Source organism: Rhinolophus hipposideros (genome assembly GCF_964194185.1).
Source record: "Rhinolophus hipposideros genome assembly, chromosome: X".
In the NCBI taxonomy this organism is placed as follows: domain Eukaryota; kingdom Metazoa; phylum Chordata; class Mammalia; order Chiroptera; family Rhinolophidae; genus Rhinolophus; species Rhinolophus hipposideros.
In genome coordinates this window covers 85,373,564-85,387,323 of record NC_138046.1, presented here as the reverse complement: position 1 = coordinate 85,387,323, position 13,760 = coordinate 85,373,564, and the positions used below count along the sequence as shown (strand labels likewise).

At 42.3% G+C, this 13,760-nt stretch overlaps 1 protein-coding gene across 7 annotated transcripts in view; it reads left to right on the top strand.

Annotated features, from left to right (window-relative positions):
• Positions 1-7,085, top strand: part of LOC308495324 (putative G antigen family E member 3) — a 37,073-nt gene extending 29,988 nt beyond the window's left edge. For 6 of the 7 annotated variants that reach the window (XM_081043303.1, XM_081043300.1, XM_081043302.1 and 3 more), the window contains 4 exons: positions 422-530; positions 3,901-4,026; positions 4,595-4,720; positions 6,513-7,084. In XM_081043303.1, coding sequence (XP_080899429.1) covers positions 422-530; positions 3,901-4,026; positions 4,595-4,720; positions 6,513-6,535 — 384 coding nt within the window. In that variant the 3' untranslated portion in view covers positions 6,536-7,084. Of the gene's footprint in view, positions 1-421; positions 531-3,900; positions 4,027-4,594; positions 4,721-6,512 lie in introns of all 7 variants that reach the window. The other variant, XM_081043304.1, reaches the window with a different exon arrangement.
• Positions 7,086-13,760: the final 6,675 nt, after the last annotated feature.

Sequence of the window (13,760 nt, the reverse complement as noted above, 5' to 3'; positions counted from 1 at the left end):
AGTGCTTTAATGTTCCATGTTTTCTCTTACCACACGTGTATGTCCTCAAAGTTCTATTCAACGACTATAGATGCAGTGAAAAATGTTTCCGTGTCGTGAAGACGAAGGAAACATCGATCCAGGAGGAATCCATGCTGGCATTGCCAGTGGAAACGCAGCCTATGACTTCTTTCTCATGCTTGTTGCCCACGGACTGTGCCCATCCATCCCAGCGGAGAGTGAAATCGCTTCTCCCGTCCTTGTGAGCAGCTCCTCTGGGAGTGGCCACAGTTTGGGAAGAGTCAATTCATCAAGAATGAGACTATAGACTCGTGCTTTTAAATGTATTTATGGTTATTTACGATTATTCTCTATGTTTGTATCGTTGGCATATATTAACATAAATCCTTTCCTTTGCCCTCATGCACACACCCCTGGGTAGGGCCAGCTACCCAGTGATGAACAATCTCCACAAGTGGAGCCACCAACTGAGAGTCAGGAGATTACACCTGGGCAAGACAATGAAGATGAAGGAGCACCTGAGGTTCAAGGTGAAGGGAAAGGGAGGAAGAATGACTGTGGGGGAAAGGGGTCGGTGTGTCTGGTGTATTGTTTCATAGCGGAACTGTGGATGGAAACCATTGAAAGGCATCTCAAACATTCCGTGCAAATGGGCTGAAAATGTGAACAGAGTATAGTTTCCAGCCTCTTGCACTCTTTCAGTATAATGACTTTTGTCGTTTTCTGTAAGATTTCTTTTGTGTGTGCTTGAAAAGACAGCCAGTCTACATCAGAGGAAACTGTGTAATTTTCACTACAAAAATGTACATTCGTCCACTCGTTTAATTTGTTCTTCTTAGATCTTGGTTGAATGGCTTCTCAGTCATTACATCAAAAGTGTAAGCAACTTTTATGAGCGTGGGCAGAGTGCCAAGTCAGCATATCCTATAGCACATGAAGTAAAACCGATTTGCATCAGGAAGGTAGCTTCCTTTTAAGATGAGAAAACTGAGGCTACGTCAGCACTTGACTCACTGACATAGAAGTCATACTTCATTCCAAGCTTTGTGGGCTCCTGTCATCTGTGTTGGTGTGCGAGTAGTGAATGATTTTGTATCAAATGCTACATTGTCAGATGTGTCTGAATGGTCACGTAGCTCATTGCTGCCATGAAAATAGATGCAGTTTAATGGAGCAGCATAGAGACTCCTGAAATCAGTTCAGAGAATGATGGCCGCTGTATGCCCTGATCCATGTTTTTGTTATGGTAAGTTTGGTGAAAGCTGGACAATTCCGAATTCTGGCACATAGGTAATGATAGGAGTGTGACTTTTAAAAAGTGATTTAAAAGGAGTTTAAATAGTTTTAACATTAGGAAATGCAAAAAATACCTTAAAATTATTGTGAAACAGAAATTATTTCTTCTAACTCTATAGTATTTTCACCAAACACTTGTAGTAAGTTATTCACATGACTCAAGTCACGGAATATTGTCCCAATTCTCTGTTGAGAGGTTTCCGCAGTATGACTGACACTACAGTCCATTGATTTCTTTCCACTCTACTTTTCTTCATCTCACTGTGAGACAGATGTTTTGATGTTATCACGAATAATTTCTTTTTATTTTTCCTCCTTTTCTGAACGGGACTCATTTATCGAAATGAGGGCCCTGCACGTAAATATAACTAGTTATTTTGAGATAGTAAGTTTTGGATTATTGTAGAAAGCGGAGGAGGTCACTACCATAAGAGTTGTTATAGGCCCCCAAATGCACTCAGTTACACCTGCGGTAAATCAAGTTTCATTGTAATCACAACACCATTGATGGCGTAGCCCTCAGACTTCCTGGACAGAGCTGAGGCTCTCTATTCATAGTTTTTGGTCCATTTATATGCCATGTTGGTAGTTTAACCAACAGCAAATAATTTTCTGATTCCTGTATACTTCCTTCTTTTAAAAGATACATAAGCATTTGAAATACTTTTCAGTTTGTGTAACATATGCTGAGATAAAGAACTAGTCTCTAGTATCAGCTTGAATATAACGTGTGGGATTCTGGGAGAACCCCTTAACTTCTAAACCGATAGCTCCTCTTACATACATAGTAAATTCAAATCCAGATGTACAAAAGTCCTTCTCAATGTTGGTGTTTGTGTTCTCTAGTTCTCTTGTATGTAACACATGGAATACAGAGACATTCTGTTTTTCCATGACTTATTTATAACAGTATAACATCTTGAGAGACATTTCAGGATTTCATTGCAACTAAGATGATGAGTAAACAGTATTACCTGATCTTTAACGTTTTTCATTTCTTTTTTTTTTTCCGGTATTCAGACCTGTATACTTGCTCTTTGATTCTGACAAACTTTGAATTCTTCTGGCTCTTAGAACATAATTGCACTTTAAGTCCTTTCCCCAAAGGGCCCCAAATGCCCAAATTGAAAAATGGCACGAATTTTCTAGTTGCTAGGTTCTATGTCTGATCAGGAAGAGAGAATGCAAGCAGTCACAGGTGTCCAGGCCGTTGGGAGTGAGAGCCCTGTGCTAAGCACGCTCCCTGTCCCCGCTGTCAGTCTAAGTGAGTTACTGTCAGGAATGAAAATGTGCGCACTGTGACATTACCACTTGTAAGCATATCAAACGTGTCATAGTGTAAGTTCGTGCACCCAGCAATCAATTGATAACATTTCAGGCTCAAAGACTACAGCCTTAATAATTTCTGAGTAACCAATTAAGTATGCTTAGTCTTTAAACTTGCAGCGTTTTTTTTTAAATATCACGATTATGTATTTGTGGTGTGGCGGTTTCTACAATCTGCAGATTTAACAATGATTGCTAGAAGGAATCAATAGATTCCTAAAAGAAAGAAATGCACAGAGATAGTATTAGCCAAAAGGATTATGGAAAAAATCTGAATCATGTTTATTATCATAGAGAATGCTGTACAGAGTGTCCTAAATTCCCTTACATCTTTGTCCCATAGTATGAATTGCAAAGAGAAAGAGCAAGGGAATGGTATGACTTGCCTCTAACAGGGTCTGATACGTGCATTCTTTGTCCCTTTGTCACTTCTTACATATGTGTTGCATTACTCAGTTCTCATATTCCATTAAATAATAAAAATATTCATAATTAACGAAAGACAATGCAACTGCCATTTTCACAGTCACATTATGATATTTTTAGTGTGGAACATAGAGTAATTACTAACTATAGGTTACATGAAAATATCAGTGAAATATCTTTATGTAAAAAATGGCACATCACTATTTCTACCTGTTGTTTATAATACACTTTCAAATTTTCCCTACATTAGGGTAGTGGAAAACAATAAATACAAACGTTACGTAATATATGAATACCAGGGAAGTAGGAACGTCCCTATGAGTAAAAACTGTCAACTCGGGAATCTTTAAATCCAGGGAATGTCATGTCATCAGTAAAGCAACGAGCCTGGGCTGTCGGGTTCACTGCTCACAAATGCCCTTCCTAAAATTTCCTCTGCTGAGGATGTTCCTATAAAATGTTAGAATATGCGTTTTCATGTCTCAAAGGACAGTGAAGGCCCCAAGACTGTTTTTGACTCTATGAGATTATTGCATGTCACGTGGCATCACTTGATTGGGACAGGTGACCGATACAGACTGGAGCGCCGCATTGGAGCTCCGGATTAATTCCACAGGGCATTCCCTGGTCCTAACACTGGAGGATAGAACTGAAGACGAAGCCAGTCTCGAGGTGGCTTCTTCTGTATGTCCTTAGTTGTTGGACTTTGGTTTATCTAGATTTCTGGAGATTCTCAATGATGGTTATTCTATAACTTAGTTGTTACTTTGATATGGTCATGAGAGGACAAAGCACAGTATTTACCTACAAGATCATATTCACCGGAAACCTATGAAAACGTTTTCTTATAAGGGCCTGACCTGGAAACTGATCCCCAGGACCTGGCTCAGCCGAACACTGCGGATGAGGGCAGTGATGGTCCTGACGCCATGGAGGACATTTTACCAAAACTAGAGTCCATTTATATGCCAGAAGCAGGTACGTTACTCATAGGAGTACAGTTTTGGGGGTTTCTGTTATGCAGAAGCACAGCGTTACTAATATAGAGATAACATAGTCTAGTATTAATAGATAATGAAATAAGTCCGCTTTACGTGTCTGTTTCTGTATGGAGACCTGTATCCATGTGCTCAGATTCTGTCAAATTCTGACTTCTTCTGACTCTTCGAAAACAAATTTTAAATCTTTTTCCCCAGAAATCCTCAAATGACTGAGTCATGAAATTACCAGAAATAGACTAGTTTCTATTTTCTGTGTCTCAAACAGTACAGAGTGTTCATGCTATTACCGATGACCAGGAGGCGATGCATAAGATACCTCCGCTAAGCGTGGTCTCCTTCATCACCGTCATTCTTGTGATTCCCTCTAATTTGAATGTGGAGACTAGGATATAATCACCTGTAACCGTATCAGCTGGGGCATCGTATACGCTTCTGTGTCGAAATGTCAATTGATTAGATTTGAAATTAAAAAAACTGTAAACTTAATATTTGCTGCTTAATCAACTTAGGTATGCTGGCCGTTCACATTTATAACATCTCTTAAGGGCTTGATCCGGAAGATGGTCTCCAGGAACTGGCTCAGCCGAGGATTGACCGAGAGGGCAGAGATGGTCCTGATGTCACGCAGCAGTTTGTCTCTAAGCTAGAAACCATTCACATGCCGGAAGCAGGTATGTTATGCAATAAGAATCCTATTTATCCGTTTACCAAATCACTGACCATGAATTCGAGAGCTTTTGAATTTCAAGGCAGCATTTTATATTTTGGGAAGAAGTTGCCTCGCATTAGTCTTCTAACCTTTTTACTGCACATTTGCCGAAGCATTTCATTAGACTATTTACCTTAAGAGAGTTTTCAGACTACTTCCAGGAGCCTGTTAGACATAGCGAAAATGTATTCATAGGCATAACATAGCCTAGTAATGTACGTGTTATTACATAGCTACCAAATTGCTTGAGTATCCAATATCAAAGTTCAGGAAAAAAACCCACAGCAGAGCAAACCAAAGGGATAGGATACGAGATAAGTAATAAAAGTTTAAATCTTTGGGAAAAGTAAACATAATGTCACTAGTAAATCAAGAAATGGTTCTTCTGAAAAATATTTGTGAAGAAATTAAGCACTAAGGACACTGAAAACCTTTTGTGAATATTGTCCATGAGTAGCATGATCTTGAAGAATTCGCAAGAAATCCAAGAACACCGGGCAGGGAATATGATTGAGACACTGACGGATATTGATTGTTTTATATAATTGAAAGTGAATACATTCTTGACCTCTAAAGTAATACTTTCAAAATATGAATGGAATGGTTGATATTCTAGGAAAATATATGTTATTTAATACATCCCATTAATACTCGAATATCTGAACATCACAGATATCATAGGAGTCTTTTGGAAATTCATCAGACTTGTCCCTCAAAAGGTCTTACTTTACTTAAGATCAAGGTAGCGTATGCTTGAAAATTGATGAGAATACATGTTTAAGCATTCTCCTCACAAAAGGTAAATAACTATGTGAGGTGTTGGATGTGTTAATTACTTCCTTTTGTCTTAGTAATCATTCCACAATGTATAGATACATCAAATCACCATGTTTTATACTTTAAATACATGCAATCATATTTATTACTTTTTCCTGAATAAAAATTTACGGAGCAATTTTTTTGGAAGAAAATTTACCTTCTAGATATCTTACTATTTCTCTCATTCTCTTTCCTTATCGCGCCCTCTCTTCATTCTTCTTCTTCATGCTTTCCATTTTTTTTTTTTTTTGCCATGACATACTCCTTGGCATATATGTTCTTCACATTTTGGTGTCAGAAATGACGGTAATGACTTAAAACGAGAGTGATTCTATAATTTATTATATAAACTGAAATACTTTCAAATGTGGAAAAGACATTATTTATTATTACACTTGGACTACAGGTGAAAATGGGGACACATTAATACCCCACTTACGCAATCACCCGATGGCTAAAATGGCCCAAATATACGTTTTTCCATTCCTGCAACAGAGAGAAAACACAAATGTAGTATTGGACTTGTATTTACTTCACTTAAGCAGTAACCAATGTGACATTACTGTTTTAAGTATGTTATGCTCAGTAAATTATTTCAGTCAAAGCAGTTAATCGATATATTCTTGTAAATTTCTTTTCTCTCAGGATTTATGGGGTGTTGCTTGGATTTTTAGTAAAAGGATACGCAATTTTTGCTTTCTGTTTTGACACTTCCATTTTACATTTCCATTTTGTGTCATGTGTTCTGTACAAAAACATTGATTTCATTTCCTTGTACCAATAGAAAGATTCTCGTGCTAAAGAGTGGTGGTAAATGATCTGCTTTGAAGTCTTTTTTTTATGAAACCAGAGCTGCAGTGTCCTTGTACACCTTCAGTGTAATCTCAATGACACTCTGCTAAGATGTATTCCCACCTGTCATGTTTCTCTTGCAGGGGAAGGGCAAGCAAAGGATTAAGGAAGGTGTGCTGAAAACATGAAATCTACAACGTGGGATATCTGACTATGAAAATTATCTCAGTAAAGTTTTTTTGCTTTCCCCGATGAGCATCACCAATCTATTGTTAAGTGGATGTCTAAGCGGTTGATACTATTGAAAATTGTATTGTTTTTTGTAATTTTATGTCCTGATTGAAGTTGTATATACAGATATATCTGCAGATTGGTATTTCTCCAGCAACCTTGCAAAATCTGCTTATTAATTCTGAAAGCTTATGTTAGATCCTTTTGGAATTTCACCATGCACAGATCATTTGTGAGAACGAGCAGAGTTTTGTGCTCTTTGAAACATGTTGTCTTTTTTTTCCCTTTTCTCATTTTACAACCTTGGACAGAGCCAGCCAGTACGGTGTGAATAGAAGCGGTAATAGTGGGCCATGTTTCTCTTGTCTTTGATAGGAAATGCAGAATTTCAACAATTCGCCAAGTTACTGTGAATCAGAGGAAGTTCCACTGCAGTCCTGGGTTGCTAACAATATATATCTTCAATAAATATTGACTTTTCATCAAACACTTGTGCATTTATTGACATAATTGAAGGATGTGCTCCTCCAACAGTCTGTTAATGTCCTGAATTACACAGGAAGGTTCCTATGTATAAACCAAGGTTGCCTTCTTACGGCGGTAAATTGGGTCATGATATATTATTTTTACCAATAATCTACACATTAGTGTCATGTGTTTAGGATGTTCGTGTATGACCTCCTGAGTGACTAGCGTGTGCTTTTAGGTCATGCATTTTGGAATCACGGTTACACTAGATGCCTCCAGTGAATTGGTCTGTACAAACTCTTTTAGTCTCTGGCAGGGAACGCAGTGCAAGGCTGGGAGGAGTGTAGCGCCAGCTTTCCCTTGTTCCGCTGTTTCTTGATTTCATCTCTCTTGTTAGTACTGGACCCCACTAACAGGTGAGTGACAGGGAAGCTCCAGGTCCCCATCCCTTCAGCCTGGGTGAGGTGCCGTCTTCCCCGCAAGATACCTCTAGTGGTGCTGTGGCTCTGAAAGCACCTGCTCCCGTTTCTGTGATGATGTTAGTCTCCCACACACACTAAGTTACACGTCATGTCTCTGCTAAGTTGCCTGGATAATTTCTATCTGTGCCCCGTGGTGGGGAATGGCCTGCCCGATCCTTCAGCTGTGTCCAGTTATGGCAATACATCCGTGTATTGAGTTCTATACTAATCCCATGAATAATGATAACTCACATTTGCAGGGTATGTGCTGTGTGCTGGCCACTTCCCTGACCTAGGTTCCATACATTTATGACATCATTCCATCCTCAGAAGAAAGTAAGCCAGAATGTACAGAAAATTTACATTTGATCACCGCACAGTTTGATAAAAGTTGAGATGACAGTCTTCAGGCCCTCTAGCTCCCAATTCCAGCCTAGGGTAACAGCTTTCTGAGGCATCGCCGGGGACCCCTCCGGTCCCATTTCGTCTCATTGTCTATAGATTTGATTACATAGGAGCTGGCGCGGGAACAGTAGATTTGTTGTGGGGACAAGGAAGTCGAGAAATCCAGGGCCACTAGGGACAGTCCACCTGCTGATGGCAGCTGTGGCTCGTCCTGGGGAAACGGATGGACCCCAATACCCGGTGTCAGGTCCGTCAGCCACAGGCAGCGTGGCTGGTTGGCGGGGCTCAGCAGGGATGGCAGGGTTTATGGGCCACCTCCTGTGGATGTGGGGTTCACACTAACCCCCATAGGGAAGGATGCCTAACTCACCATGACCAGAGGCCAGCAGGATTGGTCATAACACAGTTTTTCCAGGACTCAGACCCGAGAGGTCATTCTCAGAATCCCTCAGCTCTGGAGTCCCTTTCCATCCCTAGCATGAACCTCCCTCCCTCATATGGACACGATGGTGACTGCACACAGCAGGGTCTCCAATTCCTCTGACCTCTGTTCTACAAGATGGATGGAATAGATGTTGCAGAATCATCTCCCCAAATCCCCTTTCGTGTGCCAGTTGTGTAGGTAAAGCCAAAAGAGTGAGACACCAGTGCTTGGCGATAGAGAAATTGTTACTCGATTTGGCCAAATGAAAGGACTGGACAGGTAGAGTTCTCAAATACTTCTCCCAAATCGCAATTGAAGAGAGTGTTTTTGCAGCTAGGGAGTAGACAGTAGACGATGGGCACCTCCGGGGAACTGAGAGAGAAGTCTGTGTGACACTTATTCATATCAGACTCCTGGGCATCAGAAGCTGGTCACAGGTACCTTGCAGGTATTCTTTCTTACATCAAACCTAACTCATAATTTCTGCTCCGGACCCAGACGTTGTCTCCTCCTGATTGCAAACAAACAGGACATCAGCAACACAAAATGCCATTATGACAACACGGGTTGCTGGGGAGAAGAATCAGGATGCTGTGGACTGTCTCATCATTGTGAGTCAGTGATGTTATCTTTCAAGCAAACAGCAGAAACCAGACAATGAGTACCGCCTTGATTAGGCTGTCGTTGCTGTGTGGTTACCCTGGTAGAGTTTTTGAGAATCTCAAGCAAAGTGTATTTGAAACATTTCTCCTGGAACTTGCTTTACATGTAGTCCTTCAGAACATGACTAACATTCGTTCGTTTTTATTTTTTCAACCAACAATTTATCATCGTTTCTTTTGGCATCTGTAGTATTATGTTCTGCATACTGTTCCTTAACTATTGTTTTTACTGTATTATTATGTAGTTTGGATCTCTTTCAATATCGGTGTCTACAGATGTACCCATTTGTATTATTCGTCAGCTGGGGCTGCCGTAACAAAGTATCATAGGATGTGTGGCTACGACAGGGGGAAGGTTTTTTCAAATTCAGTTTACATTCATTATTATTTTGCATTAGTTTCAGGTTACGGCAGAATACGTAGAGAGTTCTGTAAATTATGAAATCATCTCCCATTAATCTAGTACACGAACATACTTTCCTCATCTTTGATTATAAGCTGTGACACCTGAAGCAGTTCAAACATTTAGTGAAAGCCAATATCTATATGCTAATTAACAATTAAATGATTTCATTCTCACTGCCAAAAATGCAAGGGGCATTAATAACACAAGGGGCTCGGTACCCAGAAACTCAGTGTCACTGGCCACATGGCAGCCCTGAGCTGAAGATTTGTGGCTCTGTGTTCCAGGGTGCAGCCTGTAGGCTGTCCAGGGAGGCCTGTGAGGCCTCTGAGTGAAGGGGAGCTGCGAGCTAGGGTCGCACTTCCCTGAGCTGCTGGTGTCTATGTCCTCACGTGTGACTGCGTCTCCGGTGAAGGTCTCTGAAACGTTGGTGGGTCTGTCCCAGCGTGTGAGGTCCCTGAACTCTGCAGAGGAGTCTTTCTTGGTCCAGAGCGTTGGTCTCTAAGCTGTTCATGGAACTGCATCCCGGGATCTCTGTGAGACCAAAGCAGGACGGACCTTGCTTACTATGAGCTCTAGCTAGGTGTGTGATTTCACCTTTGCTGAGGTTTCTCCCATCCCTGCCCTGGTGCCACAGAGATGAAATGTCAGGGTGCCCCTCCTCAGGGAGGGCAGTCCTCTGGCATGTGCAGCTCGAGGAGCACATGGTGACCATACTGATAAGAGTAGTAACTGCTGACATCACCCCACCTTTGCTCAGGGCCATGAGACAAACCTATGGCCACATATTAACTCAGGAAATTGGCCCGAATACTTAAGAACAGGGGCCTGGGCCCAGTGTGCACAGAAGGTGTCAGCTTTTGAGGAGGGAGTAAGTGGTAGTAACGGGGTCTCCTTGGAGGAGGCAGGGGAAGGCTCAGCACAGCCCAGGACAGGTGGGGGAGCCAAGGAAGTGGAACAGGAGAGGTTTGCTCAGGGTCACAAGGACTCTGGGACTGACCCACTGTCAGAATTCTGACTCTCTGCCTCTTGCTCTCCCCGCGGGCTTGGTACTAGGTATACGGAATAGAATCCTCACATTACCTGTGGAGATGGTGGTGGAAGGTAGACAGGAAACACGCATGCAGGAGGGGAAATACCTCACATTCATGCACTTCCACAAGGTGCACTGCTAATGTACAGGTCCCTTCCCCCATTTAATCATGGCGTTGGCATGGAGATCAGCAGGAGGGTGGTCAAGAGCTTGAGTGGGTGTCGGGGACCCTGTTTACAATACGATGCTCCCCATAACTACACCATGTCCTTCTCCTCAGGGGCAGAGGTGCTGATGATTGTCAAGACAGCGTGACTGAGGCACAGGCCATGGGCAGCTGAGTCATTCCCTAGACACTGTCCCTGGGGAGGGCCGTCCTTTCCCTGGAAAGACAGGCACATCATCCAATAGCAGCGCTGTGGGCCCAGAGGTGGTGACTAATTCAATGGGAACGGTGACTTGACAGTAATAATCTGTTTCTGTCTCTGGAATGCTCTCTCTTTCTTTCTGACTTCTCTGTCCCAGTTTCTGTGTCCCTCTCACACACCGGCCTGGGTGTGAACACATGTACGCCGTGAAGGCCCTTCCTCCTCCTCCTGAGAGTATCATAGATCCTTTTTTGTTGTTCTTAAAGTTTTTTTTATTACTTTCAGGCATGCGAAGCAACATAATAGTTAGAAATTTACACCCCTCACAAAGTTATAACTCCTCTGCCACAAGCTACTACCCCTCTGACATGTTATGTAGCTGTTATAATGCCACCGACTATTTCCCTATGTTGTACTCCATATCCTGTGACTATATATACCCATATATTTAGTTAGAGTTTACAGTCAACATTTTTTACCTCAGCTTCCGGTGTATTACGCATTATTCAGGCATGTACACAGTCTATGACGTGATTACCCTGAAAAGTCCAGTGCCCATCTGTCACCTTCCGTGATTTACAACATTGTTGATTATATGTATTAACTACCAATTCATATTTCTCAATATCTTTTTCACCCCCGATCCCTTTACGGTCTACACCCTGAGAGATCTAGTACCTATCTGGCACCATAACTAGTTATTACAATATTATTCACTATATGCCTTATGCTATACCCTACATTCCCATGACTACTGTGAAGCAATCAATTTGAACTTCTTAATCCCTCCACCTTTCACCTATCCTTAACCCCCGTCCCGACTTCAAGAAGTTCCTCTAATATTCCCTATGATACTGGTTTGGTGGTGATGAACTCCTTCAGCTTTTTCGTGTCTGGGTAGCTCCTTATCAACCCTACAATTCTAAAGGATAACTTTGCTGGGTAGAGTAATCTTGGTTGTAGTTCCTTGCTTTTCATCACATGAAATATTTCCTGCCAATCCCTTCTTGCCTGCAGTTTCTGCTGAGAAATGAGCTACCAGTCTTATGGGGGCTCCGTTATTGCTAACTAAATGCTCTTCTCTTGCTTCTTTTAGGATTCTCTCTTTGTCCCTTGGGTATTTTGTACTACCTTATCTTCTACATCGCTGGCTGCATCCTGGGCTTCGTCTAGTCTACTGATGATTGCCTGAAATATATTCTTCACTTCCGTCATTATGTCCTTTATTTCTCACTCATACTTTTCATGGTTTTCATGTCCATTTTGATGCTTCCTGACTCTCTGTTGAAGTTTTCCCTGAGATCATTGAGCATCCTTATAACCAGTATTTGGAAATCTGCATCTGACACATAGGTTATCTCCATTTCATTTAGTACTTTTTCTGGAACGTTGTTCTTTTTTTCATGTGGAACATGTTTCTTTGTCTCCAATGTTAGATGCGTTCGTGTGTTTCTTTCTGTGAAGTACGTTGGGCTGCTATAATTTCTGCTCTTAGTACAGTGGCCTTGGGTACTAGTTGTGCTATGAGGTTCAGTGGCACCCTCTTTCTGCTCCCTCTCATACCCTGGCCTGGGCGTGACCTCACCTACACCAAGAGGGCCCTTGCTCCTCTTCTCCTAAAGATATCATTCTTCTGTGTGTATCTCAGTGGGGACCAATTACAACAGTCCCCCTGAGTGCACAGGATTGTCCAGGGAAGGCACGGTCAGATGTCAAGAGCCTGGGGAAGGGATTTTCGTGGGGCAAACCGGGAGGTCCTCCCCTTCCATTTGCTGAACTAGACCTCTGACTTCTGACAGAATCATGAGTCTTCTGTGCTAAGAACCCTCCCGTTAATCGCTGAGAGGAAGTCAACTTCCACGCCACTTGTTCAACAGCCCAGATAACACTATGTGATGTGTTGTCCGTTACCTCCCTGAACTCATGTCCTGTGTCTCCATAGGTCACGCTGTGCCAGCCACCCGGTTCCTCATGCACTGTAGCCTGAGTTCCACTCCCACACCTTTCCACTGGTCTGACCGGTATCTAGGATGTTTTTCACCCACATATCCGTCTCCTTGCCTTTCTGGTCAAATGTCATGTACATGGGAAATTTTCTCCGCACCACTCTCTCTGGCAATATTCACGCCTTTAATTTCTTTATTCACATTCAATTTTAATCACAGCCATTACCAACAGCTGACAAATTAGAGAGATTTCTCTGCTACATGATCCCACTACACTGTAAGTGTCGTGCGGGGCGTCCGGCGGGGTCTCTGGGCCCGTTCCCCACATAAGAACGCTGGAAATGGTGAGGCCAAAAAGGAACACCCATGGAGCCATAAGTAGCGGAGTCATTTCACTACATTCTCGCCGGCGGATTCCGCCTGTCTGCAATCCACTCTTGCTAGCCCCCATTTTTTCCGTAGCCCCCATTTTTTCTGCTAGCGTGGCCACACCAGTTATATTAGTGGCCAATGGCTTCCGGGTTATACCTGATGGCCAACTAGCCACAGCTGATGGCCATCTGATCACAGTTGATGGCCATTTACTACCCGAGCCAGCACCTTTCTATATGAGTCCGAGAGCCTGGAAACTGCTTTCTGGGGCTCTGTCCCCACAGTAAGCTACCTAAAGGTAAGATGTTGTTTATTCTCTTTTCCTACGACTGCATTCCTACCTCCCATTACAGTACCTGACACTTAATTTGGAGAGACAAAACGTGATCATGGAAAAAAAAGAGTTGGAATAAACATTACAAAGAGAGACACATAAAATAGAGTTGGAGGCTTTTGGGGAAAGTGGGGCCTATGCACAGCTGGTGCCTCAGTCTCAGAGCAGCTCTGAAGTTGCGAACCTGAGAGAACTCAGTCCCAGGTCAGCCATCAATATCCGGGAACAACAACTGCTGTGTGGACACATATAAACTTTACCCCCATCTTGGAGTTTTGAGTTCC